Source organism: Gavialis gangeticus, unplaced genomic scaffold (genome assembly GCF_001723915.1).
Source record: "Gavialis gangeticus isolate Ggan-Ray unplaced genomic scaffold, GavGan_comp1, whole genome shotgun sequence".
Taxonomy (NCBI): Eukaryota; Metazoa; Chordata; order Crocodylia; family Gavialidae; genus Gavialis; species Gavialis gangeticus.
Window position 1 is genome coordinate 44102538 of NW_017729006.1, and position 14329 is coordinate 44116866.

The 14329-nt window shown below is 43.5% G+C and overlaps 1 protein-coding gene across 1 annotated transcript in view; it reads left to right on the plus strand.

The window, feature by feature from the left end:
- TGFBR1 (transforming growth factor beta receptor 1) overlaps positions 1 to 14329 on the plus strand; it is a gene marked incomplete at its 5' end in the record, with an annotated part of 85302 nt that overhangs the window by 57605 nt on the left and 13368 nt on the right. The window contains 2 exons of the mRNA XM_019508729.1: positions 4175 to 4331; positions 9574 to 9698. Coding sequence (XP_019364274.1) covers positions 4175 to 4331; positions 9574 to 9698 — 282 coding nt within the window. The remainder of the gene's footprint in view (positions 1 to 4174; positions 4332 to 9573; positions 9699 to 14329) is intronic.

A 14329-nucleotide genomic window follows, 5' to 3' on the forward strand; every position in this document is an offset into this window, starting at 1 on the left:
AAGGCTTGGGGCATGGTACAGGGGTGGTTGGAGCCACACATAGGCCATAAGGCTGGGGTACACAAAACACCCATTACAGAAATGGGACTAGCAATAGCAGGAGAACCGTGGCCAAGAGGAGGAAAGACAGCCTCCCTCTATTATATGTAAGACCAAAGACGTGGTGGGTGAGATTTGAGGGTGCTTGTTGGCAGCTTGGCACAGTGCAGAGGGCAACTAGGGGAGAGCACGGCGACCCTAGGGTGCCCCTCCTGCTATATGCCACAACACCAGAACTCTCTTCATAGTTGGTTTTGCTTTATTGAATTAATGTATTTCTTTGGGATCTCTAGGGATTCATAGATTTTTTAGACCAGAGAAGGCCATTATGATCTTCTAGTCTGACCTCCTGAATGAAACAGGCCTAAAAACTTGAACCCAGTAATACTTACATCAAACTCCTGAATCCTGTTGGAGATATCAAATCATTTGCGGAAACATCCAGTTCTGCTTTTAAAGACTTCAAGTGATGGAGAATGTAGCACCACCTTGCGTAACCACTTTCATTTATTAATTACATTTTCTAAAAATTTGCACCTCATTTCTGGTCTAAATCACCAGCCAGATCATGGATTTTATTTTGTCCAGGGACAAACATCTTAAATCTGTGTGATCTAAATCACCAAATTTAATCATTATTTAAATCAGCAAGAAGGCAAGTAAATTAAGATTTAAATTCTCTCTTTCTACCAACATAAAAATCTCAGTTGAACTTTCTAATCATGTCCCACAAGAAAGATCTATTCCCGGTGGCTGATATACTATTTAATATGTTGATTTCCAAGTAAATATAATCTTTACAGTACTACATTTAGCACTTCTTTTTGTAAAGCAGGAGGATATTGCATATCTATACCTGCTTATTAAAGCAGCTACATAATAAACATTTCACAGTCTCCATTTTCCAGTTTTATTATATCAGAAAGTGCTAAACAACATTATTTACTAGGCAATAATTCTTATTCATTAATTGTTTCAAGTGGCATTTGGACAGAAACTGAAATGCAATTAAAATGCACTAAAGCAGCATTTTAAAATTGCTTTTATTAATGAAATAAAACTACCTTAACTGTGCTGGATACATAGGAGAAAATATCAGAATAAGCTTTGGTCTTAAAACTGATTTATCAAACAACAGAAAATATTACCTACAGCTAGTGAATCGGTGTTGGCATGGGCGGATCAAGAATTGCAACAACAGGGGTATAACCACACCCCATGTGGCTGTATGATGCATGTACAGTGAAGAGAACTCATTGTACATGTGCCACACAGCCAAAGGGGCCACAACCCCTTGCTGTGATCTTGGATGCCAGTTTGCTCTCAGAGTTCACTGGCATGTCAGTGCGGCTCCTGCTGTGAGCTCCACACATGCTGTGAGTTGTATGAGCTCATCAGCATGGCCTCTGCCGGGAGTCCCTGCTCTCAGCTCCAGAGACTGCTGCTGTTTGCTCTTGCCATCTATCCTCCCACACACACACATTCCACCATCCTGAGGACCTGGCGTACCCATTCCTTATGAAGCCTTGCACGGGGCACTTGAATGCCTGGAAAGAACTGTCTGTCTGGAAAGAACTGACTACCAGCTGGGCACCTACTGCATGACCATCAAGCGCATCTTTGGGTGCCTCAAGGCACAATCAAAGGCATTTTGAAGGCATTGATTGCACACCTGTATGTCACTGAGTACTGCTTGCCTTGGATTGGTTAGATCCATCTGCATCCTTAACAACATCTGTGAAGATTGATGGGAAGATTTCCCAGAGGCCTAAGTAGAGGAAGCTTAGTGCTTTGGGGGGCTAATACACACCACTGGAAGCCAAGCTTCTGGGATGCAACAGGGTTTTGTTGTTGGGGGTGCTCTGGCAAACTACTTTGAGTAGTGCTAGGCTGCAGAGCAGGAGGCAGCATAACTAAGGAGTAAGCAAGGCATGGGATGTATTGTGATTCTTTCTTTGTAAGCCAAAAGAAGTTTTCGTTAAACAGTACAGTCAAAATCATGAATTGTATAAAAAGAGCTTTTGCAAATTGAGGGTAGAGAAACCTGGGGATGCAGTGTCAAGGAGGATTGAAACGCTGAAGGGATAGCAGATGACCAAACAGTAGAGTGCCATGGTGGCAAGTCTCTACTTTGATCCAGCAGGCTGAAAGGGCTCAAGTCCCAAGCTGCTTGCCCCCTCAACAGACAACTGTCCCAGAACCTATGAAGTGGAGGGGAGTTGCTTCGGGGCCCTGACTCCCCTGTGAAAGTTAGGGTCCTGGGTCTGGAACCCAAGTAGGGACTAAAGAACTAGAGATAAGGTGTGGGGAGTTCTATGGGCCTGGTCCAGCTGTAAGAAGGCATGTCTGAGTTGTGGTTAGGATTGTCTGCCTGCTGCCTTGGATTTTGCTTTCTGGTGAAAGCAGAAGGAAGCACTGTTCATAAGAACTCAAGGACCAGAAAGTGATATCGTGGGTCTGTGTGGACTGAACTCTGGGGAATAAAGGCCTACCCCTGGATAAGGATTTAGGGGTACTGCTGGTGGCAACTCTGGAATGAGGTTGTGGCTTTCAAATGGTTAGGTAGATAGGTGATCCAGAGTGCTTTTGAAGGTAGCCTTTGGACTTAACTGGGGTGTAGTACTTTGAAGCTGTTTCTGGTAGCTCTGACAAGTGAGGTCCTGAAGGATGCCGCTGTTGGCGTCAGCGCACTTGAGCCTGTGCCATTAAGTAGTTTCTTTGCGGTCATGTTGGGGTTGACATAAAAGCCCCGTGTTAAACTTTTGTGACTTTATCTTAAAGTGATTTACTCCACAACATGTGTCCGCTTCCCATCTCGGGAATCTCTGCTTTTGTTATCTGTTCCCAAGATAAGCAGGGAAAGGTGGCAGGCCTTTTCCACATACACTTCACCCCCTGAACCTGAGCCAGTCTTGAGGTTCATGGTAGCTTTTCAGTTAATGTGGGTGTTTCCCCAGACAACCCCTCCACAAGGTTCTCGACTGTCCTCTCCACTTGTCTTGCTGAGTGTGAGGGATGGGAGTTAGTTGTAGCCACCTTGCTGGTAAGGATCTACATCAAAGATTCGCTGCATTGGCTGCCCTGAGTTTCCAGAGTGCCTTTTTCTATGCTGTCTCCTTGCTCTTGTGACCCTGTGACAAAGACAGGAGCTGTCAAGAGCAGCTGGGGTAGCCTCTCCATATATGTTCTCCTATTGCCAAAGGAGATGGACCTCCTGGAGAGAGTAAACCTACTTTGGTGGCTCTTGGGGAAGAAAAGGCAGTCTTTTCAAATGAGTGCTTGGTAAGGAAGTTCTGATGCATGTAAACAAGCAATTGGGAATTGATAAGGAGCCCCATCAACTTCCTTACCCAGGAAGCGTGGCAAACAAAACCCGTGTGCTGACTAAACACCACACAGGACCTACAGGTTCAGGACATCTCTCCCATCACAGCTGCAAGTTTCCAAAGGAGTCTGGTCACCATCCCAGCAAGCCCTCTCCATGGAAGCATTTGATGGGCTACAGTTTAATTTCATTTAAAAGAAAGTCTCTGTTTGAAATATTTATAGGGTTGGATATGGATATATGCTCTTGCATTAGCATTAAATTGTAAGATTTAATCACAAATGGTAATTATTGCTCAAGGTTATAAGCACTTGAACACAGAAATTTACAATGAAAGCACTGTTTTAATGTGATTGGAGTTACGATAATATAGTACATGTGTACAGTGTGTTGGTGACTAGGAGTCCCAATTGGGTATTGAGTTTCTATTTTGTTAAACACTGCTTTCATGCAAAAGTTTCACTGTCTTTGTATGCCTTTTTTAAAAAGTTATTCATATGAATAATATTCCTAAAATATATTATGAATGCATTGTTCTAAGTGTATTCCACTACTGTTCTTTAGTAAGAAATGTAAAAAAAAAAAAAAAAAAAAAAAAAAAATTGTTTTAGTCTAAAAAAAATCAATTAAAATCTGATACTATAAAGTTTCACATGGAATGTTTTGCATATGTCCTTTAATTCATCTTGAATTCTACATTGAATTCATAATACCTGATAAAGATTTGTTTTTGCTGAATATTTTTTTTTTTTTTTTTTTTTTTACTAGGTAGCATTGGGGTTTTTTAACTTTTTCCTTCTTTCCCTGCAGGAAAACCAGCAATTGCTCACAGAGATTTGAAATCAAAAAATATATTGGTAAAAAAGAATGGGACATGTTGTATTGCAGATTTAGGATTGGCAGTAAGACACGATTCAGCAACTGACACAATTGATATTGCCCCAAACCACCGAGTGGGCACAAAGAGGTATAACGGTGTATCAAACTATTTCTTCTCTTTCTCTTCTTCCTCTTTAAGAGATGTATAGTGCAAATGACAACAGCAGGAACTTGTGAATTACAGCAGATATGGTTCCTCATAGACCCATCATTACCAGCTGATGAGTCAGTGAAAAGTGCATGGGTCTTGCTGGCTCTGGGCCTTTACCACATTATATATAGAGCACTGTAAAAAATGCTAGTAGTTACAGTCTTAAACCATAAACTGGGTTATGGCGCATCAGTATTTATGTGAATTATAATCCTGCAGATTATCATACAATGATATCATTGCATCCAGTTTCCCAAACTGTTACACGATTGTTTTAAGACAATCATGAAGATAAGACGGGGTAGGATATATAGACTGGAAGGAGAAGGTTGAACTGACCATATTGAGGATGTCTAGGTGACCATAAGGAAATCTGGGGCACTTCCCCCGTACCTCCCCCCTGCCCCCAGTCAGTGGCACTGCTGCAGTAGCAGAGGCCAGTGGGCAAGGGTACAGGTGCAGCCCAGCAGAGAGACGGAGCTGCCTGGTGCACCATGCCTCTGTGCCTCCCTCCCAGACTGTACCCCAGGCCCCTGTAATTCTGGGACTCTCATTTTTAATTTTGACCAACCAGCTGGGACCAGCCTAAAAATTCAGGGTTGTCCTGGCCAAACCAGGATGTGTGGTCTCCCTAAGTATATGGTAAGTGAATGGTGCAGAATAGGGTACTCAGCTCATAGGAGGTCTAAGACCTTGATACAAGCAAAGTCCTATATGGATGTAGATGCATAGGAAGTTGCTTGTGTATTTTTTTTCTTAGAAATTGAGTCAAAGAAAGTGATTCTTCTGCTGCCTTCAACTCTGGTGTGACCTCATCTTGACTACTGTGTCCAGATTTTGGGCACTATTTCAAGAAAAATGTGCGTGAATTAGAGGCAAATGGGAAGCAACATCAGTGTTTAGAGGTCCAGGAAACATGATTTATGAGAAAAGTTTGAAAGAAAAGGGAAGATTTACTCTGGAAAAGACTGGTGGGGGAGGGAATTTTATAACAGTCTTCAAATACATGAACAATGTTTAAAAAAGGGATGTGAGTAAGCTGTTCTTTGTGGCTGCCTAGAACAGGATAAGAAGGAACAGTCTTAAATTGTAGCAAAGGAAATTTAGGTTGCATATTAAGAAGAACTTCTTAAGTATGAAAGCAGATAAGCACTGCAACAGACTACCTGGGTGAGGAGTGTGAAATTGCCATCCTTGGAAATTTTTAAGAGTGGGGTTAGATAAACATTTGTCTAGGATGGTTTGGACAGGGACAATACTGCGATGAGTAGGGGATTGAACTGGATGGCATCCTGAGGTTTCTTCCAGCATTGCTTTTCTGAGTACAGTGTGAATTGGATGCTGCCATGACCTAAGGCTATTTTACTCAAGAGAATATGCTCTTAAGTAATCACTTTCAGGGAATTTCACTTTTAAGGATCAATTTTAATGTTTTAGTTCTAGATTACAAAATTATTTTAGGAAATGAAAAATTATATTGGTCCAAGACTGTTCTATCGTCATTCCTTGTCTAGGGTTAAAACAGAAATATTGCTAGATAGGAAGTTTCAAAATTACTGGTACTTCCATTTCATGACTAGTTAAGGACAGAAATCATGCCTGAGTGTTAGGCAGTACATCTCATCAGAGTTCATAAGCATATGCCAGCCAAAGGTAGTAACATTTAGTGGTTGATAAATCTGATGTTGAGACATTTTAAACCCAGTTACATGCAAGAAATCACAGAACTAAATATAGTGGTATATTTCTATCTCCCAAAAAGAATAAGTCAGTTTTTCCCAAAGACAAACACTTGAAAGAAGTAGCTGCTTAAGGTTAGTCTTTGGATCCTACAGAACATGTGCAAGGGCCTTATACTTATGGGCTGATATTTTGAATAGCAGTCTCTGTTGGGTTTTGCATTTTGTCTGCATCTCTTTTCCTTCAGGTTTTTGCATGGTTATAAAAAACAGAGAAGTTCTGACCCTCCAAGACCAGCTCAGGGAACAACTGATCCATTATTCTCTTCAGAGATCTTAAAATGGGTGTTTTCCCATTTTATCTTCTTTCTTTTTTTTTTTCCTTTCAAAGGGCGGGGTTCCTTTAAAAGTCCCTTTGTACAGTGACTTAATTCCCCTCAAGAATGTACACTTCCTCATGTGCATTCCTCTTCTGATTATGGATCAGTAATACATGCAGGTTTCTCTACCACATCTGCAGGGTCCAGGGCATATGACTTTTTCTGAATTTTATCCAATGACTCTGTTGTGCAAAATACAGGAACAGTTCTGAAAGCAAAGACTGGAAACCAAGACTTTCTCTTCCCATGTGAGTGCCCTAAGCATTAGGTTTCTGAATCAGGCTGCTCTTTTCTTCTAGTTGGATGAATCTTGAATTCTTATCTATGCTACACGGTGGCACACTGCCAACAGAAGTATTGTCCTAGCTCATAGACTGGTGGTTACGGTACCTTCTAGAATATCAGAAATGTGGATTTGAACCCTGGAAATTCAGAGCCCTCAGGCAAGCTTTCAAGGTCTCTCTACTCTTGTTTCAAAACTCTTCCATGCAGATCCAGACAGAGCACCTTATGTAGTGCACTGCAAAGCAAGGAAGGCAAACGTTCCTCTCCACTTTGCCTGGAAGCTGTAAAACTGAGGACACGTTGCTTTCTAAGAACAAAGGATGAGACTACTCATTGTTCCCCATGTCTTAGTAACCACCTAGCAGACTCTGAGTGATTGATCATGAGTCGCAAGTGGTTTCTGTGGAAGTTTGAACTGATATTCCTATACTGGTGGAACCTCAGTGAAAAATGTGTTCACCACCAGTGTCAGTATTCAATACCAGAAGTTTTGTTCAATATTTGGGTCTGATTTCAGAACTGTAACCAGCTGTCCACATTCCGCAGTGATCACACACTCCTTATATTCTTTCAGTCAATTCCTTTGACACTCAAAGTAAATTCCAAAATCATGAAACAAGGCCATGTTCATTTGCAAATCTTTGCACTACTTGGGACACTTTTTGTTGACAAGCCTACTGCATACACCAATCCAATCTTCAGACCTGACCCTGCAACATTATGACCAAATTCTCTACCCGAGCCAGACATAATTGAATGTCACAGAATGGTTGGTTGGTTTAGTAGCACAAAAAATGATCAGTCCTTTCTGGTTTGCAAAATACACTTAAGAACAGGAAAACATCTACCAGAAGAATGTGTTTCTTATGGTTTTAGCCTGGACCAGGTCTTTTTGCACTTGAAACATGTGTGGTTCCCTATCTAATTTTATTAGGGTCTGCCTCATGGTGAGTTTTGGCTTGCTATACTGTTGTACAGTCACACTTTCTTTTCTCATTCTGCAATATCTGTGTTTCTTAGAGGGCAGTTATACACTTTATCCACTAATCAGAATATTTAATCCTGCCTGGGATCTCGCCCTAGTTCACCTGAACGCTCATGGAGCTCTGTTTCAAACCTCTGTTGATCTGCTTCCTGCACCATCACACTTGTAAATGCCTTGCAGATAGCCATTACTTCAACCAGGAGTGTGTCTGAACATTAAGCCTTTTTGGCCAAACTCTCCGTGTGAAATTCTGAAAGGTAGAAGGTAGTGCTGAGACCATTCCTGAAGTGCTCTTGAGTGTTCATCTAAACAGTCAGCTTTAGCTTGCTTTCCACACCTGGCACTGGGAGAAAATAAAATTATTTGGTGTACATACAATTTTGCTATATGAACTTGAAAAGACGAAGTCATTCACTCTTGCCCCTTGTGTTAATACCTATAGTTGGATGTTCAGTAGTTCAAGCCATCACCTCATTGAGAATGTTGGAATGGCTAACAGTGTGTTCTACCTTGCTATCAGTTGATTGGTTTACCTTTTATACTAATCATTAAACCTTATTCAACTAAAGCTCAGGCAACATCATCTTCTGTCTCTTTTGTAATGTGTCAGTTTGAGATCTGAAAGGCAGGGATGTGGAGTAACAAATTACATTGCCAAGCATTATGTTAGATTTAGCTGCCAGTGCTGACAAGTTTGGGAGAGTGGTGCAACAATGGAAGCTTAACTGGTGCAACAGATGTCCCTCATTCCCATCATCCTTAGTAGTTAACACTTCCTAGTTATTTTCAGTGGGTTTTACATTGACTCTTCCTTGAAAAGAAATAGTACCTAATCACAGCTACTGCAAATTTATTCTAGATGTTGTGGTCCAGGGGTGACCAGCCTGCCACTTTGTGTGGCACATGGCAGATCTGGCAGGGAGAACAGCAGCAGATAGGACAGGCAGGAGAGAGCAATGGATTGGACAGAGGAAAGGGGTCATAGTGGCACCTGGGGAGAGAGGGCAGAGCTTACTTTTGAGGCATACCTTCTAAAAAGGCTGGCCACCACTTTTGTAGTCAATGTAGATCCGATGACCTGCCCCCATCCCTGTTTTTTTTGGTTTTTTAAATCCAAAACTAGCATAGGCTTTATATAGCAAGGAAACTAAGATTGGTATGTCCACTTGTACTTTATGCCCTTTTAAAGGAGTATAAGTTGGCATGGGGCACCTGCAGCCCAAATGGACATTGTTATTAAAATATCCAATCTTATACATACAAAGCATTGTGGTTTTTTTATGGTGAACTCCACACTGATTTACATCTCAAAGAACCACTTTAGAACCATATCTCAAAGAACTTCAGTGGTAAGGCGCCTTTTTCCATTCCTTTCTCCAACCTTGCCCCCTGAACCCCATTTTACTTCCTTCCCAGTATTTCCAGGAACCCTCCAAATCTCTCTTCCTTTCACCTTAAATGGTCTAGGGATTATTCCTATCTCCACATTCCTCCATTCTCTTTGTTCTCCCCAAAACCAGTCAAAGACCCAGCATTGTAAGTGCTGATGTGAATTGCTTCTACTTGTGTTTTAGGTGGGAAAAACTGCTGCTACCATTCATCCTTAGTGATCTCTCTGTTGGGTGATTCAGGTGTGCTGCTTCCTCTCACTTCTCCCACTCTGTGAAGACTTCGTGGGTATAGGTCTCTGCTCTCAAAGTGGCATTTATGAGAATATAATACTTGAGGACCATGGTGGATTTGTTCCTGTTTAACTGTTTACAAGTCAGAACTGAAAATAATGCTATTAAATCTTGCTGCTATAATATTTCATGGCGTAAAAGCTATCTTGTTTCCTTTATTTCTAATAGGTACATGGCTCCTGAAGTTCTAGATGATTCCATAAATATGAAACACTTTGAGTCATTCAAGCGAGCTGACATCTATGCAATGGGCTTAGTATTTTGGGAAATAGCTCGGCGATGTTCAATTGGTGGTACGTAACAGTCATCTTTTATAGTGAGCATATTAAAGTACTGTGGTTGGTTTACAGAATTTGAAGTTTTGAGTGATTATTGAGTAAATATTTTCCATTGTTTTTAAGCTATTTATCTCCTGCTTATATCAACTGGTGTAGTATTTGTTCCTGTCATATATTTTTTTTTGAATCCCATAAATGATGGTCAGATTCTGCCCATTGGATGTAAGTAGATGAAATATGTCACTGCCTACAGTAGAGACAAACTTGTCCCCAGAGCTCTTAAGGGAAGAGTGAAAAGCTGATGCTCTTGAAAGTAAGGGACTGCATGCACAGGTAAGAACTAGACACAGTGCATGTAGGCAATGTGAAGTACCTTATTTAAAGATTAGCATGCTGTTATAAGCCATCCACTTGTATAGATATATGGAGGAACAGATGTGCAGTTCCCATTTTTCCTAAGCAAATAAAATCCAAAATGGAAAATTCTTCCCTGGTTATAATTGTCAAAGAATTAAACTCCCAAGTGTGAATCCCTCAATATAAGGTTAAAGCACCACCTGTTGTACTTTCAAAAGGATTGTCTTTTCAAATAAAATTTTACAATAAAAACAGAAAGATGGGGCTTCTTTAGAGGCGGTGACAATGATTTTATTTCTGTTCATGTTGTTTTAACTAAAGTCATATTGCTGTTTTTTATTTTCAGTCTACAAGTTGCTACTTTTTATTTCTTATCTTTGAATAATTGAAGTCATGTGGTAAAGTCTCATTATACACAGAATAAAAAGGTACTAGATAAATTAAACTATTTAAATAAATTCATGAATATTTTTATCTGTCTCATGACTAGTGAAACACCTGGATTTTTTGGCTCAAATGCACATGGCCACATTTCTCATAAAGCAGTAAACTTACTAGTAAATGTTACAGAACTCTCTGAATAGAGGCACTAAAATATGAAATTAGGGTTTTTTCCCCCAGTCAGCATGGGGGGGTAGAACCTTGTCTTACATTTGCATACAAGGCAACCTCATTAAATACATGATCTATCATTAAACTGCTGCCAAAAGCAGCATTTTGTCAGCAATGGAAACCAACTGTGAAGCTGATTAAATGCAGTCAACAATGAGTGTGACTATAAAACATGTGGACCGTATTGGGCAAACAGTGATGGGAACCTTTTTTTGTGTATATGTGGCCCTGTATGAGGAGGTGTTCCCTCTGGAGGGAGCTGGCGCCAGACCTGGATGTCCTGAAATACCAAGCCAGCACCAGGAGGGCCAGAGCCAGCCCTGACACCCTCCCCTTTTTTGCCAAAAATGTAATTTATTAGAAAATATTAAAATTCAAATGACAAAGTTCAAAGCACAAGGAAACAGAAAGAGCTGAGCAGGTGCCTGGATGGGGGTAGGGGTGGGAATGCAATGAAGTTACATATGAAGCGTGCAGCCAACTAAGCCAAGAGGTGGAGGGGGTGTGACACAAAGTAGAGAATATACAGGAGACCCAGCATAACAATACCACATTGTAACAGGGAGATGGTTTGGAAAATGCCTACAGTTACAAGTAACATATGGAATACAGTTATGGGGGTGGGGAAGAGTCCAGAATTAAAACTCCTTGGGGGTGATTTGGTGCAATGGCGGGGAGCAGAGGGGGGCAGATGGTCCCTTCTGCTTTGCTTTTAGTTGATAGTTGGGTGGAGTCCACATACTGGCATTGTCACATAACATGTTCTACATAGATGTCCCTCAACCGTTGGATGGTGTTGGACACCATGAGGTGCTGCATCAGCTTGGTGTAGTGGCGAGATAAGCATCAGGTGCACAGGATGCTCTCGTTAGGGTCCAGTGCTCCAAGTGCCCTGATGATCAGTGCCTCAACCGTCATCTCGTATACCCAGCTCCTCAAGGTGTCTGCTGGCAGCTGCTACTTCTCTTGCTTCTGTTTTTGGGCCTTAACTAAAGCTTGCTGCCAGTTCTTGGAACAGAATAGTGACATCTACCATCATGACACACTTGCTGTCCTTGTCAGTCACAACAATGTCCAGGCATAGCTGGCTCTCATAGCCTGTGACAGTGTGTTTTAACAGACACAGTCCCTGCTGAGGCCAGGATGGCTCTGGCTAGTTGGTCCTGGACAGCATTGTGACACAGCTGTCACAGTCTGGGTGTGGGGCATGTAGGTGCACAGAATGTGGGGGAGGGATCTCTGCCTCGTAGCCGCATGGTCAGCACCCCCTGTCATGGTTCCTGTACCAGGCAGCACCGTTGAACAGCAAGCACTCGAGGTGGGCATGGTGGATGAAGCACCGGTCTGTGTACCACATGAAGCTCCCACTGAACATGAAGCAGTTGTTTGCATCCTGTTTTGAGGTGAACTTGAAGACCTTGTCCTGGCCAGGTTTTGCCCTCAGGTCGCTGGCATACTTCACTCAGGTGGCATCCTTTAGGAACCTCTCCAAGAAGGTCCTCATATGCAGGGTCACAGTGACAAAGCTAGTGTTGGGGGGCTAGGAGCAGCAAGACTCCCAGCTGCTGCTACTCCTTGGTCCAAGTCCAGTTGCAGCTAATGTGATTCCTGAGGTGGCATGTGGTGTTATGGGCTTAACTCCACAGCAAAGTGAAGTTCCTGCTGTCTCAGCTAAACTCTTCTTCCAGTGAGCTGCTCAGGAAGGTGGCCAAGTCATGTACAGTGGGCTGTCTTGTGATCCTTTTGTGGGTGGTCTTCAGGGTGCTGGCAGCTATGCTGCTCACCTGGGCAGGGCAAGAGGCAGAAGGCATGGGTGACCACTGCAGAGTCACAGGTCACCCATGTGGGCATGTTGGTGCTTCCCTGCCAGTAGGGGTCATGCAGGATCTCATTGCTGGCCCACAGCAGGAGGTGCAGCCACTTCTTTAGCAGCTTTCAGATCTTAGCATCCAACTTCTTCAGGGATGCTTTGGGAACCACTGAGCCCCTCAGGATTAATGCAATGCAGGGGATAAGGAAAGTGTTTACCACATCTATTTTGTGCCAGGGGGCCAGCAGGGAAGAATCCAGTTTGTGAGCATCCTGCATGATCCCACAAATGGTCTCCTCCAGCTTCACCCGGTGTCTGATGGGCATCCCCAGGTAGACATAGCTCTCTCCATCTCTCGGGTACCTCATTTGCTTGCCCTGGATGGTGATAGTGCAGTCCAGGATGGCACTTGTCTTCCTGTAATTGACTTGGCAGTACTGAAGCAGAGCCCCATCCGCTTGGATCCCTTGGAGCTGATGTCCAACATCCTCTGCAGCTGCTTGGTATCGCTGTTAAGGAGAAATGGGTCATCCGCATAGGCCAAGATGCTCAGCTTATCCCTGTAGAGGTTGAGTCTGCTGGGGCCTCCTGCCACTGCTTAGAGAAACGGCTCCATTACCAGGCTGAACACAATGGTGCTGAGTGGGCAATGCTGCTTCACTCCAGACTGGATGGGGATGTCATGCTTCTCGCCCTCTGGTGACCAGAAGTTGGTGGTGCAGCTGTCATGGAGCTTCCACACAAAATGAATGGTCCCATCCAGCATCCTGAGCATCTGGAGGGTGTTGAAGATGTGACAGTGGGGCATGGGGCCAAAGGCTTTGGAGGTGTCTAGCCATATCACTGCACACTGCTTTCTGGCCCTCTGAGTGTCATCCAGCATAATCTGGAGTGTGAAGTTGTATTCATAGCAGCCCTTGTTTGACAGGAAGGGCCTCTGGCTCAGGCTGATGGCCTTCTTGCTCACTGCCCAGCTGGTGATCTGGGCCACAAAGCAGCTGGCATAGAGCTTACAGATTGTGGAGCACAGGGCCATGTGCCTCCAGTTGCTCAGGTCGTTCAGCTCACCCAGTTGTGTATGAATTCCGCCATTCCCTTCTTCCAGGAGCTGGGCAGGCAGCTGAACTCCCCTACACTAGTTAAAGAGCAGCATCGGGTTAAGGCAACCTGGGTCTCTTCTTCAATAGGCTGTACCTAATGCCATCTTTGCCAGGTGCAGTGTCCCTGGTCTTGCTCACATGGGCCTCCACTTCCTTGGATGTGTAGTCTGCCTCGAATCTCTCCGCAGAGCCGACAGGAGTCAGGGGTCCAATGGATGCAGGGCTTGGGGCAACGGTTTCTGTCTGGGGGTTGAAGATGCAATTGAATGAATACACCATTGAAGTAGGTGAACAGGGTCTCTCAAGGGGTCTGGCAGAATGCTGAGGATCCCTCCAGGATCTCCCACTTTGCCTTGGGGTGGTTGACCTGGTACAGCTTCTGGATCCTGGAAGCTGTCTCCAGGTCACAGCACTGAGGACATCTTCTTGGGCAGTCCTGGCTGCCAGGCTGCTGCTTCCCTGGGGTTGCCAGGGTCGAGCAGCTGCTGACAGCTCTTCAGTGAGCTGGGTCACTGAGGCTTCCAATGCCTCAAAGGTGGTGGCCTTGGAGAGCTCTTCCATTCAGGTGGCTTATTTCATAGATTTCATAGACATTAGGGCTGGAAGAGACCTCAGAAGATTGAGTCCAGCCCCCCGCCCAAAGGGCAGGAAGTCAGCTGGGGTCATAGGATCCCAGCAAGATTAGCATCCAATTTACTCTTAAAGGTGTTCAATGTAGGTGCTTGAACCACCTCCGATGGCAGGCTGTTCCAGACCTTGGGGGCTCA